This window comes from Macrotis lagotis, chromosome X, assembly GCF_037893015.1.
Source record: "Macrotis lagotis isolate mMagLag1 chromosome X, bilby.v1.9.chrom.fasta, whole genome shotgun sequence".
Taxonomy (NCBI): domain Eukaryota; kingdom Metazoa; phylum Chordata; class Mammalia; order Peramelemorphia; family Peramelidae; genus Macrotis; species Macrotis lagotis.
Genome location: NC_133666.1, coordinates 455,329,109 through 455,350,017, shown reverse-complemented (window position 1 = coordinate 455,350,017; position 20,909 = coordinate 455,329,109). Strand labels below are relative to the sequence as shown.

Below are 20,909 nucleotides of genomic sequence, written 5' to 3'. Positions count from 1 at the left end.
CTGCTTCCTCCTCAGGGAATTTTAGAGGTTTCTCTTTAAGTTGAAATTTGGGATTGCAACATGGCTATTATTTGAATTTGGCATTCTACAAAAAAAAATCATTCAGAACCTTACAAAGAATATGACCATTTAGAATATGCAAACTAAAAGACAGCATGAGGTTAAGAGTACTAATTAGAAGAACTGAGCATTAGACTCTTAGCTGTGACAAAGCTTGAGCAATAACATTTCTTCTGTGGGTCTCAGTTATCCTTTGCAAAATGAGTGAATGCCTAGTTTATCCAAATCTAAGGACAGGTTTTCAGTATAATATACTCAATATTACATATGTCCATGAAAGCACAGAATATTTCCTCTTAGAAAGTTAGAGTAGTTCTTGAAGAAGATAAAAATGAAATCATTTTATGAGACAAAATGTCTCCAACTGTGCCTGATCAGCCCAATATGAGCTTGGAATGCTCTATCAGAGGTTGGGCACAAATAGTCCAGGTGAACATCTAGGATGGGTATTCTAAGTAGGCATAGCATAGCCATGGTAACTATTCCTGATTCACTTTCACTACTTCGATAAAAACATTTCTGCATGTTCAAAACTAATTTCAGTGCATTACTTAACATACAAATCCAACTTAAAATATGGAGAAACAGAATTACAAATTTCTCTATAACTGAACTGAACTTGTTTTTAGTGCAGAAACACTTGCTAACTGACTGAATGACTGGTTGATTAAATATTTATAAGTGGAAGAAAACCGTGACCAGCAGAATGACTTTCCCAAAATTGTAGGTGTGAACTGAATTCACACTGGGTATTCTGTCTGTCCAGAACAATATTACCTCTTCCAAATATACCTCACAAAACTGCAAAGTGACAATAAAGAAAGTCTACAAAGCGGGGAAAGGAAAAGAGAATGTTGAGAAAAGTTGAGAATGTTGAAGAGTCTGTCCTTATTTTAACGAGATAAATAGAAAGAGTCACGGCTTATTTCCAACACTGAATACAGCCTTGTTTTATATTGCTGAAAAATATTATGATTCACTCCTAATTCTCAAGTCCTAATCTGCCAACTTGCAAATATTTTCAATTCTATTCCCATTCCAAATTCCAATGACACAGACAATAGGTTACAGTCACGTATTTTTCATTGAAAGGCTGTCTTCTAGCATTCCCCACTCTTCTCCACCCGGTTTGTGATGCAGTTTTAAGTACACACCAGCTACCAGCCGAGGCCACCTCCCCCCTACCCTGCCTTCCCGAGTGCTCTTTACATACTTTCTGCAGGACTACCAGTTAATTCGGATCCTAAGTGCGGCCACCAAGTATTTCTGAGACGTTACTCTGGATCCCCAGCTCAGGTACAATCTCATCCGAATGACAGAAAGCTAGTTCCCCATTCCAGCGGTTTAACTTGGTTCCAAAAGACAATGTGCACGGGCGGGTCGGCGGCGGGGCCCTCAGTCCCCTCCTCGGGGCTCGGGGAACCCCCGGTTACCCCGACTTCCCCGGCTCTCCCCGCCGACCCTGCCCCAAGCCGCGGGGCAGCCGAGGCCTCCTCGGGGCCGCGGCCCCGACACCCGGGGCGCCTCACGGGCTGGGGCCCAGCACCGCGGGAAGGGGAGAGCTCCAGGCCGGACCCCCGGACGCCCGTCCCGCCGGCGGCGGCGGCAGGTGGAGCGGCCGGGGGAGGCGGGCGCCGGGAGCCGGCTGCCGCCCGGGGGACACGCGGAGCGGCGGCTGGGGCCGCGCGTGCCCAGCCCGGGGGGAGCCGGGGAGGAAAGGAGGCGCACCTTCGTCATCCTCGGCAGGGCTTCCAACGGGAGCCGGCGCGTCGCCTCACATCCGGGCACCGGCAGCCAGACCGGGGCGGCCGCGGCGCTGCTGCTCCCGCTACGGCTCGTCCCGGGCGCCCAAACCCCAAACTTCCGGCGACGGCGACGGCGACGGCGACGGCGGCGCGCCGGACGGCGGTGACGGCGGCGGGGCCCCGCCCCCTCGCTAGTCAGATGGAAAACTACCTGCAAGTTTCCGGCGTGCGCCTGCGCGGCGACTCGTCTTCGCCCCGGCAGACCTCAGTCAGCTGACCGCCTCCACCAGGCGCTAAAGATGGCCGCCACGCGAGACGCCCGCCACCCACGCGCCCGGCTTCCAGCCACCCGGCACCCCGAGGCTTCTCTGCGCAGGCGTGACGTGGGGGGGGGGGCCTCTCCAGCGAGCGCCCCCAACAGGAGACACCGGGAAAGGAAGTTGAAAGTGAAGGCGCGGGGCCGACTTGTGCTGCCCCCATCGCGGCCGTCCGGCTCGCAAAGGTCACTGTCGTGTTTGTGTGTGTGTGTCTGTGTGTGTGTGTGTGTGTGTGTACATACATATACAGAGCTATATACATATATATATTTATATATATTCATAGATATAATTATACATGACTATATAACATGATTTACATAGCGCTTTTTAAGCCTTGCGAAGCTTTCCACGTGTTACTTGACCCCTGCAACAGCCCTGTGCTGCTACTTTTCCTGCCGTTGTACACATATGGAGACACGCGGAAAGAAGCGAAGTGCTTTGCCCAGGGTCACCATCCTCGGAAGTGTAGCAAAGTGTATTCCAACGCAAACTTCCTAAGTTTCAGGCCTGCCCTGTCCACTGTACCACCTAGCTGCGGCGTTGGGCTGGAGAAAGACATGCCTGGTACATCTATGTATGTATGTATGTGTGTATGTGTGTGCATACCTGGTGAAACTCCTCTCTACACAATCCTAGAGATTTTAACTTTAACCCAGGTTTCCCACTTCGGGCCCTTCCTTCCAAAAATAAATATGCTTGTAGCCTTGCTGGGCTGGGTCAGTGGAGGTGACCAGACTGATCTGAGTCCCCTGAGCTGAAATAAGAATCCATTCAGAGTCTTTGTGTGGCACAGACCCAGCCCTGAGTATTTATGACGTTAAATGGTGTAATAGAAAGTTTCTAGTTTTGGAGGAGGAAGGGATCTGATTTTCCCCCCCTCTTTCTGATTTGATAATTTTTTGACTAAGATCAAATCATTTAATTTCTCTGAGCCTCAATTTTTGCACATATAAAATGGAAATAGTATTTTGACATGATGAGATAGAGATAATACATGGAAAGGGCTTTGCAAAAATGAAAGCATTTAAATGTCAGTTATGTGCTAATATTTTATTGATATAATTTATATGCTATTGACATTTTGATAGTATATTAACATGCACATGATATAAAAATACAAATAAGGTATGAAAATCCCAAAATTTAAAAATGTCTTGACTTTTTATTATTCTGAATTTAAAACCTTAAATATTTTTACTTTAAAAAAAACCCACTCAAAGTACTTTCACATCTCATTTTTCTCAAATTATCCTTAATGAATGAATAAAATTGCTATAAGTTAGCTTCACCTATAGTCTTATATTTTATATTAAGTCTCAAGAATAAATTATAACTTGAAACAATTGATGGATTAATAAATTCAATTTCTTGGAAGCAAATTCTGATTTTTACATTCACTATTTTCCTTATAGGACTCTCCATTCACTTTTTTTTAACTTTTTTTTAGGTTTTTTTAAAACAAAGGGGATAAGTGACTTGCCCAAGGTCACACAGCTAGGTAATTATTAAGTGTCTGTAGTCGGATTTGAAATCAGCCCTGACTCTAGGGCTCTCTATCCACTCCATTCACTTTTATTTGAATAATAAAAATTTGAATAATAAAAAACTTAAAAAAATCATTTAACTGTCAGGCTGTTCATAATTTTTATCAACATTAGATCTTACTAGTCAGTCAACAAACATTTATTAAGCAACTAATGGGACAAAAATAGAGTTCTTGCTCTCAAGGACCTCACATTCCAATAATACATACACAAATCTTAGGTAATCTTAGAAGGAAGGGAGTGAGGGGGAAACTCAGGAAAGACCTGCAGAAGATGGGATTTTAGCTCAATGTTGAATATTCCATGAAAAGTAAATTAACCATTTAAATGTTAATGATTATAGGAAAGGTTCACAAATAGCACATTATTAGTGTGGCTACATTTCTAATTTAAAATTAACTCCACTCTTTACAAATTACAAAAATAAAGATTTAAATCTGATTATGTGAAAAATCTTACTATCACTGAAGTTCTAGCCAATTTTCAATAATTTATTCAGGATTATTTTGGATTATATGCATGAGAACTTCAAGTTCTCAGTATAGTTGGATGATGATAAAATCCTCATTTCTCATATTTTCTGAAATTCCTGGGCACAAGTCCTTCTTCCCATGAACTTAAACACAATATTCTGATCCTGTTTTCTCATCTATAAAAATATAAATAGAATTTATAAAACCCAACTATATTATTTTGAAACTCAATAGATACCAACTAAATGAGATTATGTATGATGCTGCTGCTGCTGAGCACTAGAATATCTAAAGAAGACCATGATATCAGACAGATGATGCCATGTCAAGATGTGAATTAGATTTGAGTGAAGGGTGCTATGCTAAGTCATCAGATTCACTTTCTCCTCCAGAGTCATCTGGGTCTGGTATCTAGATATGAATCAGGATAACTGAAAATGGCCATGGATGGGAGGGAATTAGGGCAAAGTGACTTGACAAAGGTCACACAGCTAGTAAGTGTCAGATATCTGAGGCTGGATTTGAACTCCTGTCCTCGCCAGTACTCTATCCACTGCACCACCTAGCTTCCCTCAAAACATAACTATAAAACTCCAAATACTTAAAATATTTCCATGAATTCATAATCTTGCACTGTGCACTTTTATCAGTGATAGTTAAAAGTCACAAATGGTGTGCTTATCAAACTTGTAAATGATACAGAATGACACTGGACACTGGACAATAGAGTTAGAATGCAAAGTCTTAAGAAGCTAGGGCACTGGAACATCTAAGATGAACTCCCAGTAGGGCTAAATGGAAAGTCTTACACTTGGCTTCCAAAAATCAACTTCACAAGGACAGGTTTGGGGATTCATGATTATCAGTGTGACCCTAAATGGTTAAACAATGGTGCTGGGTAAAATTCCAGAGAAATAAAACTTCATGTCTAATCCATTTTTCTTTATTGTGTTATTTTAACTTTTGTTTTTAAGGTTCTAATTTTAGACAAACAGCAGTTTGTCTGAAAAATATCTGATGGCAAGTTAGTAGGCTCAAAGTTCAATCTGAGTCAGCCAAAGGTGAAATGGCAGTAAAAAAGAGAATGCAGCTTAGTCCTGCATTAAGAAAAGCATAGCTTTGAGAAAATTACTGTCCTGATTAGGTCATATAAGAACTGTGTTCAGTTCTGTGAATGACTGTTTTAAGAACACTAATAATCTAGTCTCCAGGGGAGACCAGGATTATGAATCTTTGAAGATCTTTGAAGGGTCTTTCAGGATCAACTGAAGAAACTAATGATGTTTAACATGGAGAAAAGAAGACTTGGAGGCATGGTAATTTTTTCAAGAATTTGAAGAAGGGATCAACTGTTGTTGTGTTTGACCCCAGGGAGTAGAACAAGGACTAGTAGTTAAAGCACATTTAGGCTTGGCAGAAAAGAAACCAGCCTAGCAACTAAGTAGGTCTAAGTGGAATGAACCACTTCTTGAAACTTGTCAGTAGTTGGGCAGCTAGGTGGCACAGTGGATAGAGCAGTGGCCCTGGAGTCAGGATGACCCGAGTTCAAATTTGATCTCAGACATTTAATAATTACCTAGCTGTGTGACCTTGGGCAAGTCACTTAGCCCCATTGCCTTACAAAAAGAAGAAAAAAGGTTGTCACAGTAGTTGTTCTTCAGCCTCAAAGAGGACCATATCATCATACATGATGACATGACTTGCACATTATGTTTGTTATAGTGAGGGAAGTGTTGTGCAAAGATCTCCTTCTTACTGCTTTTTCCAGAACCATTTCATCTTTGACCTGATTTAACAGAAAATAAGACTTCTGGATATCTGGATGCTGTGGGAGTCCTTTGGAACAACTTTGTAACAACATGGTATAGCTAACCTGTTTCCCAATGGTTTCATCATCAATAAAGTGATTGAATGGTTCTACTCAGGTCTGCAACCATATTTCACCCCACCCAAAAACTGGTTTCCCAGAAACTGCCCAGACAGTCATGGAAATAATGCTGTTGGATTGTTACCCTCATTTATGTTTGGAACTGTGAGGGTATCTGTTCCTCTTTGAAGCTCCAACATGCTCCTGATTAAGGAAAACATTTTTGGCAAATACTTTCCCTCTGATTCAGTCTTGCACTCGTCCAGGAATTTCACTGCTAACAGCCCCCCCCACCTCAATTTTGTGTTCAACTGTTTTATTGAATCAGGAAAGTTTGAATATCCCCCATTTTATTAAATGTCCATCTTTTTTCCCTGAAAGAATAAAGAAACTAGATGGTCATTCCCTCCACCAGCACTGAGTCATTGGTTCTCCCTTAAGTTCATCCTTAAGACCAAAGTTCTACTTCTGCCTCAGTTATTTAATAGGCTCTGTGACTCAGCAAGTTATTTAATCTTTCAATCTCAGGTTCCTTGTCTTTAAAATGAAGAAAATTGTAGCTACTTCAAAAGGCTGTTCTGAGATTCAAGCATTTTGAAAATGTCAAAGTTCAAAGAAGTCAGGGAAGCCAGGAGGTGGGGATAAAGAGGGAAAGCATTTCTGGCATAGGGGACAATCAATGGAAGCACCCAGGATCTGTTTCAAGAACAACAAAGAAGTTGTTGTCACTGGACTGAAGAGTACATAGGGAGTTTAAGATATAAGACTGGAAAGGTATGTCATGAATATAACTACCTTCAATTTTCCACTGTATATAAAGGTGTACTGAGTGTTGCCCAGAATGGCAACCTAAAGGAACCTATAGATTGGTTCTGTCAGGTCTCGGGTGCTCCAAGTATGTGTGATCCCTATTTACTCATCAAATGGGCCCCTCCCCTCCAGATGGCTGACTGAGAGCCCAGATCTGCATCTGGGGAGAAGTTCCTTACTAGTTATCTCCAACTTGCCGTGTTTAAGTCAGTTTCTAACCTACACACTTCCTTTCTAACCTACATACTTCCTTTCTCCTGTGACAGAATCACAGATAACCTCCTCCCCAGATGTTCCTTGGTCTGCTAATAATTTCCTCAGCACTGGCCTTCAGGTGTTTTTGAGTCTCTGTTGGGAGGATAATGTCTAGGCCTCCCCCACTCCCAATTTGAGAGATGATGTCCCAAGGTCTCCCCTCCTACTCAAATGGATTCAGGATCTTAGGGCTTCAGAATCATAGGACTAAAACTGAAAGTGACCCCAAATGCCATCAAGTCCAAACCCTTTCATTTACAGATACAGAAACTGAGATTCCCCAAACTCTGACTCACAGAAGCCCACATAGCTCTTACTGCCCTTCTGTTCATCTCCTTTGATGACCTTGCCCACTGTGGTGGGCATGGGATTTTGGAGTCAAAGGGCCTGAGTTCAAAATGTGAATTACTACTTAATATCTGTATGAACTTAGGCAAATATTGTCATCTTTTTTTAATAAGCATTTGTCTTTTCTTCTTTATTCCTCCCATCCTCCAATCAAAAAAGGAAAACAAAAAACTTTTTAACAAATATGCATAGCAAAACAAAATTCCATATTGATCATGTCCAAAATACGAGGCTCTTCTGGGAGCTAACTCAGTTCAAGCAGGCCATGTTGAATCATCCACAGAACCCCTAGACTGAAATCTATTTTATTAGAATTTTGTAAGGGAGATTTGTGCTGTTCCCCAGGCCTGGAATACTCTCCCTTATTCACTGACTATGAGCACCCTGGCTTCCTTTTAAGTCTCAGCTAAAAATCTCTTTTATTGGAAACCTTCCCCAACCCCTCTTAATTCCAATGTCTTCTCATTTATTAACTATTTCCTACTTCTTTTTTTTTTTAGGTTTTTGCAAGGCAAATAGGGTTAAAGTGGCTTGCCCAAGGCCACAACAGCTAGATAATTATTAAGTGTCTGATGTCAGATTTGAACTCAGGTACTCCTGACTCCAGGGCCAGTTTTCTATCTACTGCACCACCTATTTCCTACTTTTCCTGATCACTTTGTATATATTTGATGGCATGATGCTCTCCCATGAGGGCAGGGGCTGTCTTTTGCCTTTTTATTGTATCTCCAATGCTTAGCTCTGTAGATGCTTTAAAAATATTTATTGAATTAAATGATATAGTAGAGAAAGTGCTGCACTGCCAGGGAATAGGATGCAGTTACTCAGTTGTCTCACAAGTACTATCTAAACTCCTCACACAGGCATTCAAGGACTTCTGAAATCCTCCACCACCTCATTAATTTTATTTCCAGACATATGACTATGAACTCTGGCTACACCACTTAACCTCTCCGTACACAAGATAATTCTTTAAGACAAGAAATTATATTACAGTTGTTGATCTTCATAGGTAGTTTTGTCCAGTCATTTGTGTAGTTTACACATGCATCTCTACAAGGTTAAAATTAGATTTAGTCCATTAAAAAAGAATCCCTAATATAATTTTTCTCTCATCACATTCAATTTGGATCGAGGTATACCATGGAAACAATGTAAAGACTGGCAAACTGCCTTCTGGGATTGGGGTGGAAGGAAGTAAGATTAGGGGAAAAATTGTAAAACTCAAAATAAATAAATAAAACCTTTAAAATGAAAAACAAAAAACAAAAACAAAAATCCCTACCACTCTTCCCAAGAACCTTCCACTGTAGCCAGGCTTTCAGTTTTGCCTTCTGTTGCCTATGATGTCATATTTAGAGTTGGAAGAAAACTCAAGGACAACTGGTCTAACTCCCTCTTTTTAAAGATGAGGAAACAATACTTTTACAACTGCCATCAATATTTGGGCAGTATGAAAGAAAAGACGTGACTATGATGGGGTGATTCTTAAAACAAACTGTAGGGAGAGATTAAAAAAGAGTGATTATCTCATATGACTGAGGCATAAAAAGAAAAATTAAGTCAAAAGCTAATGGGGGCAGGTAGTGGTGAAACATTGAGAATGGGTTAAAGATATTTATATACCTATCTAGAAAGGTATAAAATCTAAAGAAAGAAATGAAGGCAAAGGAATGGGGAAGAGGATAAGGTATTAGAGAGATGGGTAGATTAAGGAATAAGAGGGCAAGGTAGCAGGAGTAAATAGAGGAAGCATAAGGTAAATAGGATGAAAAGGATAATGAGTAAAAATAGGAAGAAGAGAAAAATATACAACAAATAATTATAAGACTAGAATGTGAATGGTATGAATTTGCCCATAAAATGGAAATAGATAACAGATTAAAAATTTGAATTCAAAAATATATTACTTTCAAGAAACATGATAAAATAAAAGGCAGGAGTAGAATTTATTTTGTTAAAAAAAAAAGCAGGGGTAGGAGTCATGATGTAAGACAAAGTTAAAGCTAAACTAGATTTAATTAAAATAGAAAAATAAGGAAACTATATATGTCCAAAATAATAGTTTTAGACCATTTTATAACTAGACAGTATAAAATTCCTGAGAATATTTCTGCTAAAACAAACACAAGAGCTATATGAATTAACAAAATGCTTTTTTTATATAAAGTCAGATTTAAATAAATGAAGTAATATTTATGGTTCATGGATAGCCAAAATAATTTAAAAAATGACAATTTTACCTAATTAATCTATTTTCCTAATAGTATTATCTTAACTTTAAAAAATAATAAAGTTCATTTGGTTAAAAAAAAGGCTGGAACTTCAAAGAAACAAGGGGAAAAAAGATGTTAAAAAAATAGAGATTCAGTAGTATCAGACCATAAACTATGAAAGCATTGTTGAAGTGTAAAATGGATAATTTTGATTACTTTAAATAAAAATTTAAAATCTCTTGTAGCCAGGAATAGAAAGAATGCAGAAAATTTGGGGAAAATTTTATAGGTAATCTCTTAGAACAAGACTGGGTTAGAATATTCTTGTGGTATAGGAAATGATGTGCTGGATAATTTAGAAGATGGAAAAACTTGGATTTTTTTTTTTAGATTTTTTTTTTGCAAGGCAAATGAGGTTAAGTGGCTTGCCCATGGCCACACAGCTAGGTAATTATTAAGTGTCTGAGACCGGATTAAGACTTGGAATTTTGAAGAAGCTCTTCATCTTCAAAGAAGGGGACGAGTGGGAATAAGTATAGTACAGTCTTACATGTATGAGTGTATATGTGTAATATCTGTGTTTATATCTGTCTATCTCCCTATCCTAACTTAATTATAGCCGTCTTTAGGGTTGGGAGGAGGGAGGGGAGGGGGAAAAAAGCAAAAATGCTGAGTAGAGAATAAAAGAAAACCAACAAGGAAGCAAAGAAAAGCTGGGCAACTTTGAAAACAATGTGCAGTATTTATTACAAAATTTTTCTTTAAATGGAAATATACCGTTTTAATATTGAATCCTCTCTTCCTTAAGGATATGATTTTTCTCTCATCACATTCAATTTGGATCAGTGTATACCATGGAAACAATGTAAAGACTACAGCCTGCCTTCTGTGGGGGGGGGGGGGGATTGGGGGGGTAATTTGTAAAACTCAAAATAAAAAAAAATATTGAATCCTCGCATGTTCTGATGTGTATATAACAGTTTAATTTTGTATTTATTTTAGGTTTTTGCAAGGCAACTGGGGTTAAGTGGCTTGCCCAAGGCCACACAGCTGGGTAATTATTAAGTGTCTGAGACTGGATTTGAACCCAGGTACTCCTGACTCAGTGCTTTATCCACTGGGCCACCTAACCGCCCCATTCATTTTGTATTTAAACTTAAAACAAATTTTAAAGTTTACCCAAAAAAATGCTGGCTGCAGCTGAGTTCATCCATTTTAACAGGGTGGGAAAAAAGAGGGGTTCAAGTGACCTGCTGGTGCAGTGACCAGAGCACTGGCACTGAAGTTCGAATGGGCCTCAGACACTGGACTCCTAGGCCTGACTGCCTCACATCCAGGGCCGGCTCCAGCCGTCCTGATCCACATCTGGCCACAAGACCCAGATTTTTCTGGAGCAGAAAGTGAGGCTGGTGACTTAGTCCAGCCCCTCCTCTCCATCCCCCCCCCCCCCCCCAGGTGCTTGTCCCATGCTGGGGCCTCCCTGACGTCCCTGGTCTTCTTCAAGGACAAACATCATCACAGGTCATGCAGCCAAAATAACCTCAGGAGTAGAATTAGGACCCGGATCCCTGGGCCCCCTTTCTCCTCCGGTCAGCTCCAAGCTCGTCTCTGGCAGGGCTGCCCCAAGCCCATAGCAACTCGACCCTTAACCCACATGGCGAAGGTGGCTCCCAGCCTCCACACAAGTCCCGAGGAAAAAGGATGGTAATACCTCTCTGCCCAACTGCGCCTGCTCAGAGTCAGTGTGGCCCTCCCCGGACTCCGTAGCACGCTCTGATTCTGGGAAATGTAGTCTTGAGGCTGGCGCGCAGGCGCACGGGCTAGCTCGAGTCACGCTTAGACTCAGTTGCTGGCAATACCTATCTGCCCAACTGCGCCTGCTCAGAGTCAGTGTGGCCCTCCCCGGACTCCGTAGCACGCTCTGATTCTGGGAAATGTAGTCTTGAGGCTGGCGCGCAGGCGCACGGGCTAGCTCGAGTCACGCTTAGACTTAGTTAATCTCCTTCCCCCTAGGCTGGGCGCGGGCTATTGGGCGTGTTGGGGTGTGGAATGGTTCTGAGACTCAAAGTAGCCCCCTTCTACTCTCAAGGCTCCTTCTATTTGGAGGTGGGAGAGCCAGGTGAAAGCAGACCGAGAGAAAAGGGACTAATACATATGCAAAATAAATGCCCGGTCCATCAGCAGACCTTGCTGGTGCTTCTAGCACTCAGTCCTGGCCCTCAGAGAGGAGGGCCTTCCTCTGCAGGACTTTGTGGTTCTGTCCTGTATGATTCTTGAACACCTCATTGGATGTTTTCTTGGTAAAGATACTGGAGTCATTTGTTATTTCCTTCTCCAGTTGACTGGTTGATTCTTGTCTTTCCTTATGGAAGAAGACCAAAATGACATCACTATGTTTGAGACAAATTACAGGGTAACCCTACTACGGCTGATCAGACCAATACAAATAATCCAGGTCAACACCTGTGGTGGGTAACTCTGGGTAACTCTAAACTTACATATGTCACATTTCCTTTTAGCTGCTTCCAATCTGCCTTCCTCATAGAGTGCAGCACCCTCACTGATAAGGGCACATCGTGCTGGGTGATCTCTGCTAGTGTCTCCCAAACTGTTAGATCAATTCCAAAGGTTTTTTTTTTTTTATGTTTTTGCAAGGCAATGGGGTTAAATGATTTGCCCAAGGTCACACAGCTAGGTAATTATTGTCTGAGGTAAGATTTGAACTCAGGCTCTATCCACCACCACACCACCTAGCTGCCCCAATTCCAAAGTTCTTAAGCATGACCTTCAGCTGTGGTATATGTATGTCATGGAACATTATTGTTCTATTAGAAACCAGGAGGGATGGGAATTCAGGGAAGCCTGGAGGGATTTGCATGAGCTGATGCTGAGTGAGATGAGCAGAACCAGAAGAATACTGTAGACCCTATCAGCAACAAGGGGGTGATGATCAACCTTGATGGACTCACTCATTCCATCAGTGCAACAACCAGGGACAATTTGGGGGCTGTCTGCAATGGAGAATACCATCTGTATCCAGAGAAACAACTGTGGGGTTTAAACAAGACCAAGGACTATTACCTTTAATTTAGAAAAAAATAACTGATATCTTATAGTCTGATCTTGCTATCTCTTTTACTTTATGTTTCTTCCTTGAGGATATGATTTCTCTCTCATCACATTCAATTTGGATAGATGTATACCATGGAAACAATGTGGGGACTGGCAGATTTCTGTGGGGGGTGGGGGGTGGGAGGTAAACTTGGGGAGGAAATTGTAAAACTCAAAATAAATAAAATCTTAAAAAAAAAAAGAGTGACTTTTAGGATGTCCCAGTATTTCTTCTTCTGACCCCCTCATGGGTACTTGCCCTGTGTGAGTTCTCCATAGAATCGCAAGGGTATGTCTGGCTTTCTAACAACTTGTGCAGTCCATTGGCAATTTAGCTTGAGAAAAGACCTCAGTGTCTGGTGTCTTCTGCCTTCAGGTGATCTTCAGAATCTTCCTCAAATAATTTAAATGCAAGTGACTCAATTTCCTGACATGGCGCTGGTAGACCATCCAGGTTTCACAGACTTATAGCAATGAGGCTAGCACAACAGTTCTGTAGACCTTCAGTTTGGTAGTCAATCTAATACCTCATCTCCCATACTTTTTTTATTTTAAAATTTATTTATTTATTTTCATCCATTTGAACAAGCATATTTCGAAGTTACAAAATTTCCCTCCACCCTCCCTTCCCACTCCCCTCCCCTCAGCAGGGAACAGTCAGGTTAGCATTTAACATACATATTTTGTTAAACATATTTACAAATTAATAATTTTGGCATGAGGATTGAGGGAAAATGATACATGAGATAATTTTTATAAAGTGTTCATCAGATTTGGAAGTGCTATTTTTTTCTTGTTTTCTTTTGTTTTTCTTCCTCTGGTTGAGTATAATATAGTCCATGAAGGGTCTAATACAGTTGTCCTATCTTTTCTGTCAGGAGTAGCTGCTTCCATCAAGGTTGTTCATCTCATAATGTTGTAAATGTGTAGATTGCTCTCTTGGTTCCTTTGATCAGCATCAGATCCCATAAGTCATTCCATGCTTCTCTAGAGTTCAACTATTTATGGTTTCTTATAGAAAAATAATATTCCATAGTACTCATGTACCATGACTTGTTTAGCTATTCCCTAATTGATGGGCATCACCTTAATTTCCAACTCTTTGCCACTACAAAAATCTACATGTAGGATTTTTCCCATTTTTTTTTACAATTTCTTCTGGATAAAGACCTAGAATTGGAATTGCTGAGTCAAAGGGTATGAACAGTGTTATTGCTCTTCAGTCTCCCATACTTTCTTTCAGAGTCTCTCAAATACTGAGCTAGCTCTGGCAATAACTGTGCCAACCTCATTGACAAATTGTACCTTCTTAGAAAGGACACTACAAGATAGGTGAAAAATTTTGAGTTCTCAAAACTTCTCCATTTGCTGTAATCATTGGTTTCATATATGGATGGTGTGGTGTTGACTGATGGAGCACTTGTGTTTTCTTGGTGTTAATTGTTAGACCACAATTAGCACAAGCAGCAGAGAATTGATTCACACTTTGTTGCATTTCAGGTTCAGAGGCTGCATTGAGTGTATAAATCATCTGCAACAGAAGATCATGCACCAACAATCCCTCTACTTTCCTCTTGGCTTGTAGCCTTTTCAAGTTGAAAAATTTGGCATCAGTGTGGTAGCTAACCTTGAGGCCATGTTCATCCTCAATGAAGGCATTTCATAACATGTCTGAAAACATAATGCTAAAAAGCATGGGAGCAAGGACACATCCTTATTTCACTCCTTTTGTGACTGGGAAATCTTGAGAGCATCATCCACTATCCAGAACCTGGGCAAGCATGCCATGAAATTGATATACAATACTGATGAACTTCTCTGTGGAACCAAATTTGATATAATTTCCCATAAACCCTCATAACTAACAATATCAAAGGCCTTGGTCAGTTCTACAAATGTTGTATATAGACCTTGGTTCTCTTCTTGGCATTTTTCCCAGAGTTGTCTGGCAGCAAACACTATATCGATTGTCCTTGACCCTTTCTGAAGCCACACTGGCTCCCAGAGAGATGACCATCTTCCAGGTAAAGGATCAGCCTATTGAGGAGTCTCACAAGAATCTTACCAGCAATGACTAAAAGAGAAATATCCCTGTGAGTGTCAGAGGACAATCTATTCCCTTTATCTTTATAGAAATGGATGATAAGAAGTCTACAGCTACAGATGTGGAAACTGAAGTAAACAGGGTTAAGTGATTTGTCCAGGTTCACACAGCTAGGACATGTCTGAGGTCAAATTTGAATTCAATTCCTCCAGACTTCATCTCTGGTGCTCTCTATCCATTGTGTCACTGAGCTGCTCCTTAGCATTGATCAGTACTAGTGGAATATTCCAGTTATCCATTGATTATCCTTTGTGTTTTAAATATGACCTTTCTATTTTTCTATTATATATTGTGATATCTTTTCTGTTGGTTCTATATAATTCTTCACTAGTAATGCTCTGACAGAACACTTCTGATCAGTTAAAGTTTACCATAATCTGCCAAACTTCGAGTTCATATTGGAATTAAAGGAAGGTGATAGAGGGTTGCTATTGCACCAGTGTAAATTGTGGTATCCACATGGGTCTCTCTAAGGGTGTGGCTCCCAGGGAGGTAAGAATAGACTTTTGCTAGAAACCCGTCACCTCACCCTCATCCAGGGTAAACTTTGATTTCTACCAGGGGAGACAGTAGGAGATTGGATCAAGAGACTGGTTACTCTGTTCTCCTCTGAGGGAGCTAAAATTATCTGTCCCTTAAACACTATTAGTCTAGGTTCCAGTAAAACTCTTAATTCCTATTTCTAGGAGAAGGAGTGTGCTGAGTTTTACATCCAGGATTTGACCTATTTCCCATCAATTCTATAATGATCACACATAGCAAACACAAAGAAACCTATTTAGCCAAGTGGATAGCAATATAGAAATAAGAGAAAGTAAACGTGGAAGAATACACAGATACATAGAGTAAATTGAACTCTCTCTTTGGGAGTGAGGTAATTCAACTCAAGAAAGACAGAGACAAAGAGAGAGAAAGAGACAGACACAGACACAGAGATAGAGACAGAGAGAGAGATAGAGACAAAGACACAGAGAGAAACACAGAGACAGAGAGAGAGAGAGAGAGAGAGAGATATCTCGGCCAAGAGAAAATTCTCAGAAGTCTCTAATGTAATAAGTTATGGATAGGAACATGCTAGATACTGTTAGACCATCTCATAGTGACTTTTTCCCCAGTGTTTCTCTCAACTTAGAAAATTTGGATTCATGTTTCTTTTTTCTCTAAGTTGGAAGTCAGAAGAACCCTGTATCTTTCTCTTCTCTCTTCTTTCCTGCTCTCAAAAATTCCACTTCTCAGGAAGGTATGGTGCATTGAATAAGCATCCTTCATCAATGAAGAGAGAGTCCCTGTAACTGGCCCTATGAGCTAAGGGTTACAGCATTAATCAAAATTCTTAACACATTACAATTTGCTTTTCTTTACAAGTGTAAAGGATGCATAGAGTTGACAGCCTGAAGAAACCAAGCTCATCGGTTTGATGGGTACTTTTGATACTCCATGTTAAGTATTTCTTGGGGATCCTCTTCTATATGCCTCTCTTTATATTAGAGTCTACAACAAGTAATATGTTTGTTTTAGGTAAAGTTAGGTAAATTAGCATATAAAACACTGGGTCTGGAGTCAGAAGACTTGAATTCAAATCCTTCCTCAGTTACTAGCTATATAACCCTAAACATGTCATTCCTTTGTAAAATGTAGATAACAGTAGCCCATGGTGAAGTACTTTATAAAGCTTAAAGCACTATATAAATATTTGCTATTATTACTAAGTAAACATTGATCAATAATCTAAAACTTTCTTCTTATTTCATTTATAGAATAGAAGTCAAGAGCAATACAATTCAGTTCCTCTAGGAATATTCCCAGTTGTTGATCAGTCAATGAGGACCTCACACTTCAGAATATTAACAACCAAGATTTACAGACAGAATAAAAACGATGGGGTTCCTAACCTTCCCTCCCTTCTTGTCCATTGGCAGAAGGGGGTACCACAGGATTGAGCACCATTTGGGATTTTTGTTAATTTCATCATTCCCATGACCAAAGGATTTATTACCAAATGTGAGACCTACTGATGTTGAATATCTCCATACTTAGGCCAGTCCTTTGAAAATGAACTCAATTTGTTGCTGGAACCTAATCAAAGGAGGTTGAAAGTGTCCAAAACTTAATTTTCTGTTGCCATAACTTTCAAGGACCCAGGATATCTTTTTCACACCACCATGAGACATCATAAGGGAACCACCCAACACTCATCTAAGTGACAAAAAAAATCATTGAAAATGATAAGACTTGGGGCAGCTAGGTTGCACAGTGGATAGAGCACTGGCCCTGGAGTCAGGAGTACCTGAGTTCAAATCCAGCCTCAGACACTTAATAATTACCTAGCTGTGGTGGCCTTGGGCAAGCCACTTAACCCCATTGCCTTGTAAAAACCTAAAAAAAAAATGACAAGACTCAATGACAAAGAGTTTTGGGAAAACAAGAACTCTATAACTACATGTAGAGAAGCAAGTCAGTGGAATCTTTTTGGAGATCAATATGACAATATTTTGCAAAAATTCCAAAAATACCCATAGCACAGTTCATTGAGTACCACAGTAGATAAAGAGAACAGAAGACTCATCTTCCCAAGTTCAAATCTGACCTCAAATATGAGTTATGTTACCCTAGGCAAGTCCCTTAACCCTGTTTGCCTTGGTTTCCTCATCTGTAAAATGAGTTAAATAAGGAAATGGCACTTCACTCCATTATCTTTCCAAGCAACCTCTAAAGGGATCACACAGAGACAGACATGATTGAGACGACCAAACAATGAAATCTGACCCCAAAATTCCATTCCTGAGAATATACTTTGAGAATATTATTGAAAAGAGAGAAAGAGGAGAAACCACATCAAGTTTATGACAGCCTTATTTGTTCCTGAAAAAAAAAAAGACTTTATTAAAGAAGAATTGGAAGCTGTTGGACAAAAACTGGAGGACAATTGAATAATTTATATTTTATTAATCTATATTTTATTAATCTATATTTATTAATTAAATGAAGACTGGAAAGGATGAAGAATATAGAAACCTCAAATGATCAAAACAAAACCATTAAAAATAAAGAATATAAACCTTAAAGAACAGAGAAGACTCTGACTACAGCTATAGGAAAGCCAAAGTATATAAATCAATAATGATGAAAGGGGAAAAAAAATCAAAGGAAATAAAGAGGAAGTACCTGGCATTTGTTACAGGATATTTTCATATACTTATATTAATGTATCCAAATGTGAATCATTGTAAAATATATCTATTTAGATTTTTATTGTTAAGGTAAAATCTATAATAAATTATTAATAAAATAAAAGATTAATATGTAATGAGCAAGATGAAATTGAAAAATAAAAAAACAAATATTTCATTATTTAATAAATGCTGAAGAAAGCAAATAACCATAAGGAGAAAATTAAATTTAGAGACATACATCACACTATCTACCAGAACATATTGAAGACGGATTAATGAATCATGTGTGCAAAAAACTATGATAAAGATAACTACAGCTTATCCATGAATATCTGTTGTGGAAATAAAAGATAGACAAATTGTACAAAGGACTCAAGAAGAACCCATGAATTAAAACAAACTGATTACATTAGTGCTCAGAAAAATCAAAGTAAAAGAGGGAAAGGGAGAAGATTGTGAATAACATGTTGGAAAACATGGCCCAGGAGGAAAAAAACAGTAGAAGTCAAAAAAAGTACGTGTATGTGCAACTCAGGGCAGCTAAGTGGTGCCATAATGCATAGACTGCTCCAGGCCTGGAAGACTCATCTCCCAGAGTTCAAATCCAGCCTCAGACCCTTACTAGCTCTGTGACCCTGGGCAAGTCACTTTACCCTGTTTGCCTCAGTTTCCTCATTTGTAAAATGAACTGGAGAAGAAAAATGGCAAACCACTTCAGTATCTCTGCCAAGAAAATCCTAAGTGATATCATAGAGAATCCAGACATGACAGAAAAATTGGAATAGCAACAACAATCCAAAATTAGGAGAAATGGTTGACAAGGACAATAGCAAACAATATAAGGATAAGTGTTAAAGAAATAAATTAGGAAATGACTAATAAAATTATGGTATACAATAGTAGTACTCTAAAAAAAACTGGTTTCAGTTTAAAGAAAAAGGTGGTTTCAGGGAAGTTCATCAGAATGAACACTTGTAGAGTGACATGAAAAGACTGAGAGAACAAATAAAAGAGTAATAACAACATTGGGCTTGTTATATAGGTCATACATGGTGATCCAAGCCCTGAGACTGGTAGATTACTTGAGCTACTAGTTAGGAGCTGTAGTAGAGTTAATGCCAGATCAGGTATCTAAGACTGACACCAATGAAAATCCTGGCCTCCTCCCCCAAGAGACTGCCTAAAGACATGCCAACTGGTCCAGACCAGGAACAGAGTGTGTCAAATTTTCCATGTCAGTCAACAGTGGGATCAAGCCAAAGAGCAGCTGTTGTATTTCCAGCCTACTGAGATAGGGAGATCTAGCCTCAAAACAATTAGGGAAGGGAGGACCTTCAGGGATTCTGCCCAATATAGGGAAACAATTGTATTTACACTCATTCAGAACTATTAAAATCCAAATAGTGACCAACAGAGGTTTGGGTTGGAATTTATTATTGGCCAGTCAGTGAGAGCTACAAAGATTTAGATTTAAGGCATAGCCAAGTACTCCACTGGAATCTAAAGGGCTTTATCAAAGCATGATTTTCCTTAGTCCAATTTCAAGACATTTATATTTCTTTGCTTGAGTATTCAATTGTAAGTTTATGACTCAGAAGGAAGGAAGGAAGGAAGGAAGGATTGTTCAATTGGAGCTGGACAGTTGGGTCCCCAACGGGGCAGTTAACACTACTTACAGATTAGTGTTTTCAAAAAGGACCAAAGACATCATAAAGGTGATGTCTTGACTTGCAAGCGAATTGGATTTAAGGGAGCCAGAGCTAGGCAATGTCATCATTCTTACTCTCTCCTCTGGAGTCATCAGATTCCTGTGGCAAGTTATAGGTCAAAACAATGGGCACAATGATTCCAGATACAGTGGGGAGAGAGGTCTTTCTCAGGTCTTGGGGCCCTTCTTCTGTTGTCCTGATTTATGTCTTGCCACTGAAGCCAAATGGATCTGGAGGAGAGAGTGAAGCTGATGAATTTGCCCAGTTCTGCCTCACTTAAATCATGCAAGTCAAGACGTCACCTTCCTGATGTCCTTGATACACTTCCAGAAAGGATGAACAACAAACAGCAACATGCTCCCTCCTTGGAATCTTTGCTTGTGACAAAACCAGCTTGGGTAAGGTTGCTCCTAGACATTTTTACTCCTTGTTAGGATTTGTGGCATGAAGTATAAAATAGACAGAATGAAGTGGTTTGCCTTGCTTAGACTCCAAGGGTGACTGACATCTCCTGACCAGATGCCTTCTCCTCTTCCTTTTCACCAAAAGGTATAAAAAACTTTTTCATAGATTTCTAGTTTGGGAGACCCAGCACTCATAGAATATCCCCCTAGGGTGGCAGGTTTGCTACCTGATTATCTCAGTTCCTCAACTTGTGACTTTGATTTATTTCAGGACTTAACACTGTCTTGTTAAGGATGACTTTTCAATTAATCACTCAACTCAAACAATTTATTTAGTGATTCCTCTTTGTTAAACATTATAGATACATTGCATCTGGGTAATCAACATATTCATATCTAAGTAAATGTAAAATAAATATGAGATAATTTTCTGGGGGAAGGTGGTATCATTTCTTCATGTAGAAGTTGGCATTTGATGAGATTTGAAAGAACCTTGGGAATTCTAAAAGTCAGAGGAGAGGGACAGCACATGGGGTTATCTGGAACAAAGGCATGGAGATGGGAGATGGGAAGAACAAAAAGGACAGTAATTGTCACCTGTCCCTTGTGGTATCTTTGCCTTCAGATTTCCTGAAGGCTATGGGATGCCTTAAGTGTTTGCTGAGATTAAATTTATGTACAGGAATAATCTCATGGATAGCTGTAATGTGGAGAGAACTGTAAATCCTTCAGTGCTGAGATAGCTATGCTATTCCCTCTTTCTGGATAAA

At 39.8% G+C, this 20,909-nt stretch overlaps 2 protein-coding genes across 6 annotated transcripts in view; one reads left to right on the top strand and one right to left on the bottom strand.

Moving 5' to 3' along the window:
• The window catches only part of ESCO1 (establishment of sister chromatid cohesion N-acetyltransferase 1), a 66,348-nt gene extending 64,427 nt beyond the window's left edge, over positions 1-1,921 (bottom strand). For 4 of the 5 annotated variants that reach the window (XM_074200532.1, XM_074200536.1, XM_074200535.1 and 1 more), the window contains exon 1: positions 1,789-1,921. The gene's annotated coding sequence lies outside the window, so the exon portion shown is untranslated. Of the gene's footprint in view, positions 1-1,273; positions 1,619-1,788 lie in introns of those variants that run through there. The other variant, XM_074200534.1, reaches the window with a different exon arrangement.
• LOC141497751 (uncharacterized) lies at positions 1,193-10,515 on the top strand. Its single transcript, XM_074200538.1, has 2 exons — positions 1,193-2,307; positions 5,911-10,515. The coding sequence occupies exon 1, from the start codon at positions 1,426-1,428 to the stop codon at positions 2,080-2,082; it is 657 nt and encodes a 218-aa protein (XP_074056639.1). The 5' UTR covers positions 1,193-1,425; the 3' UTR covers positions 2,083-2,307; positions 5,911-10,515.
• The last annotated feature ends 10,394 nt before the right edge of the window (positions 10,516-20,909 follow it).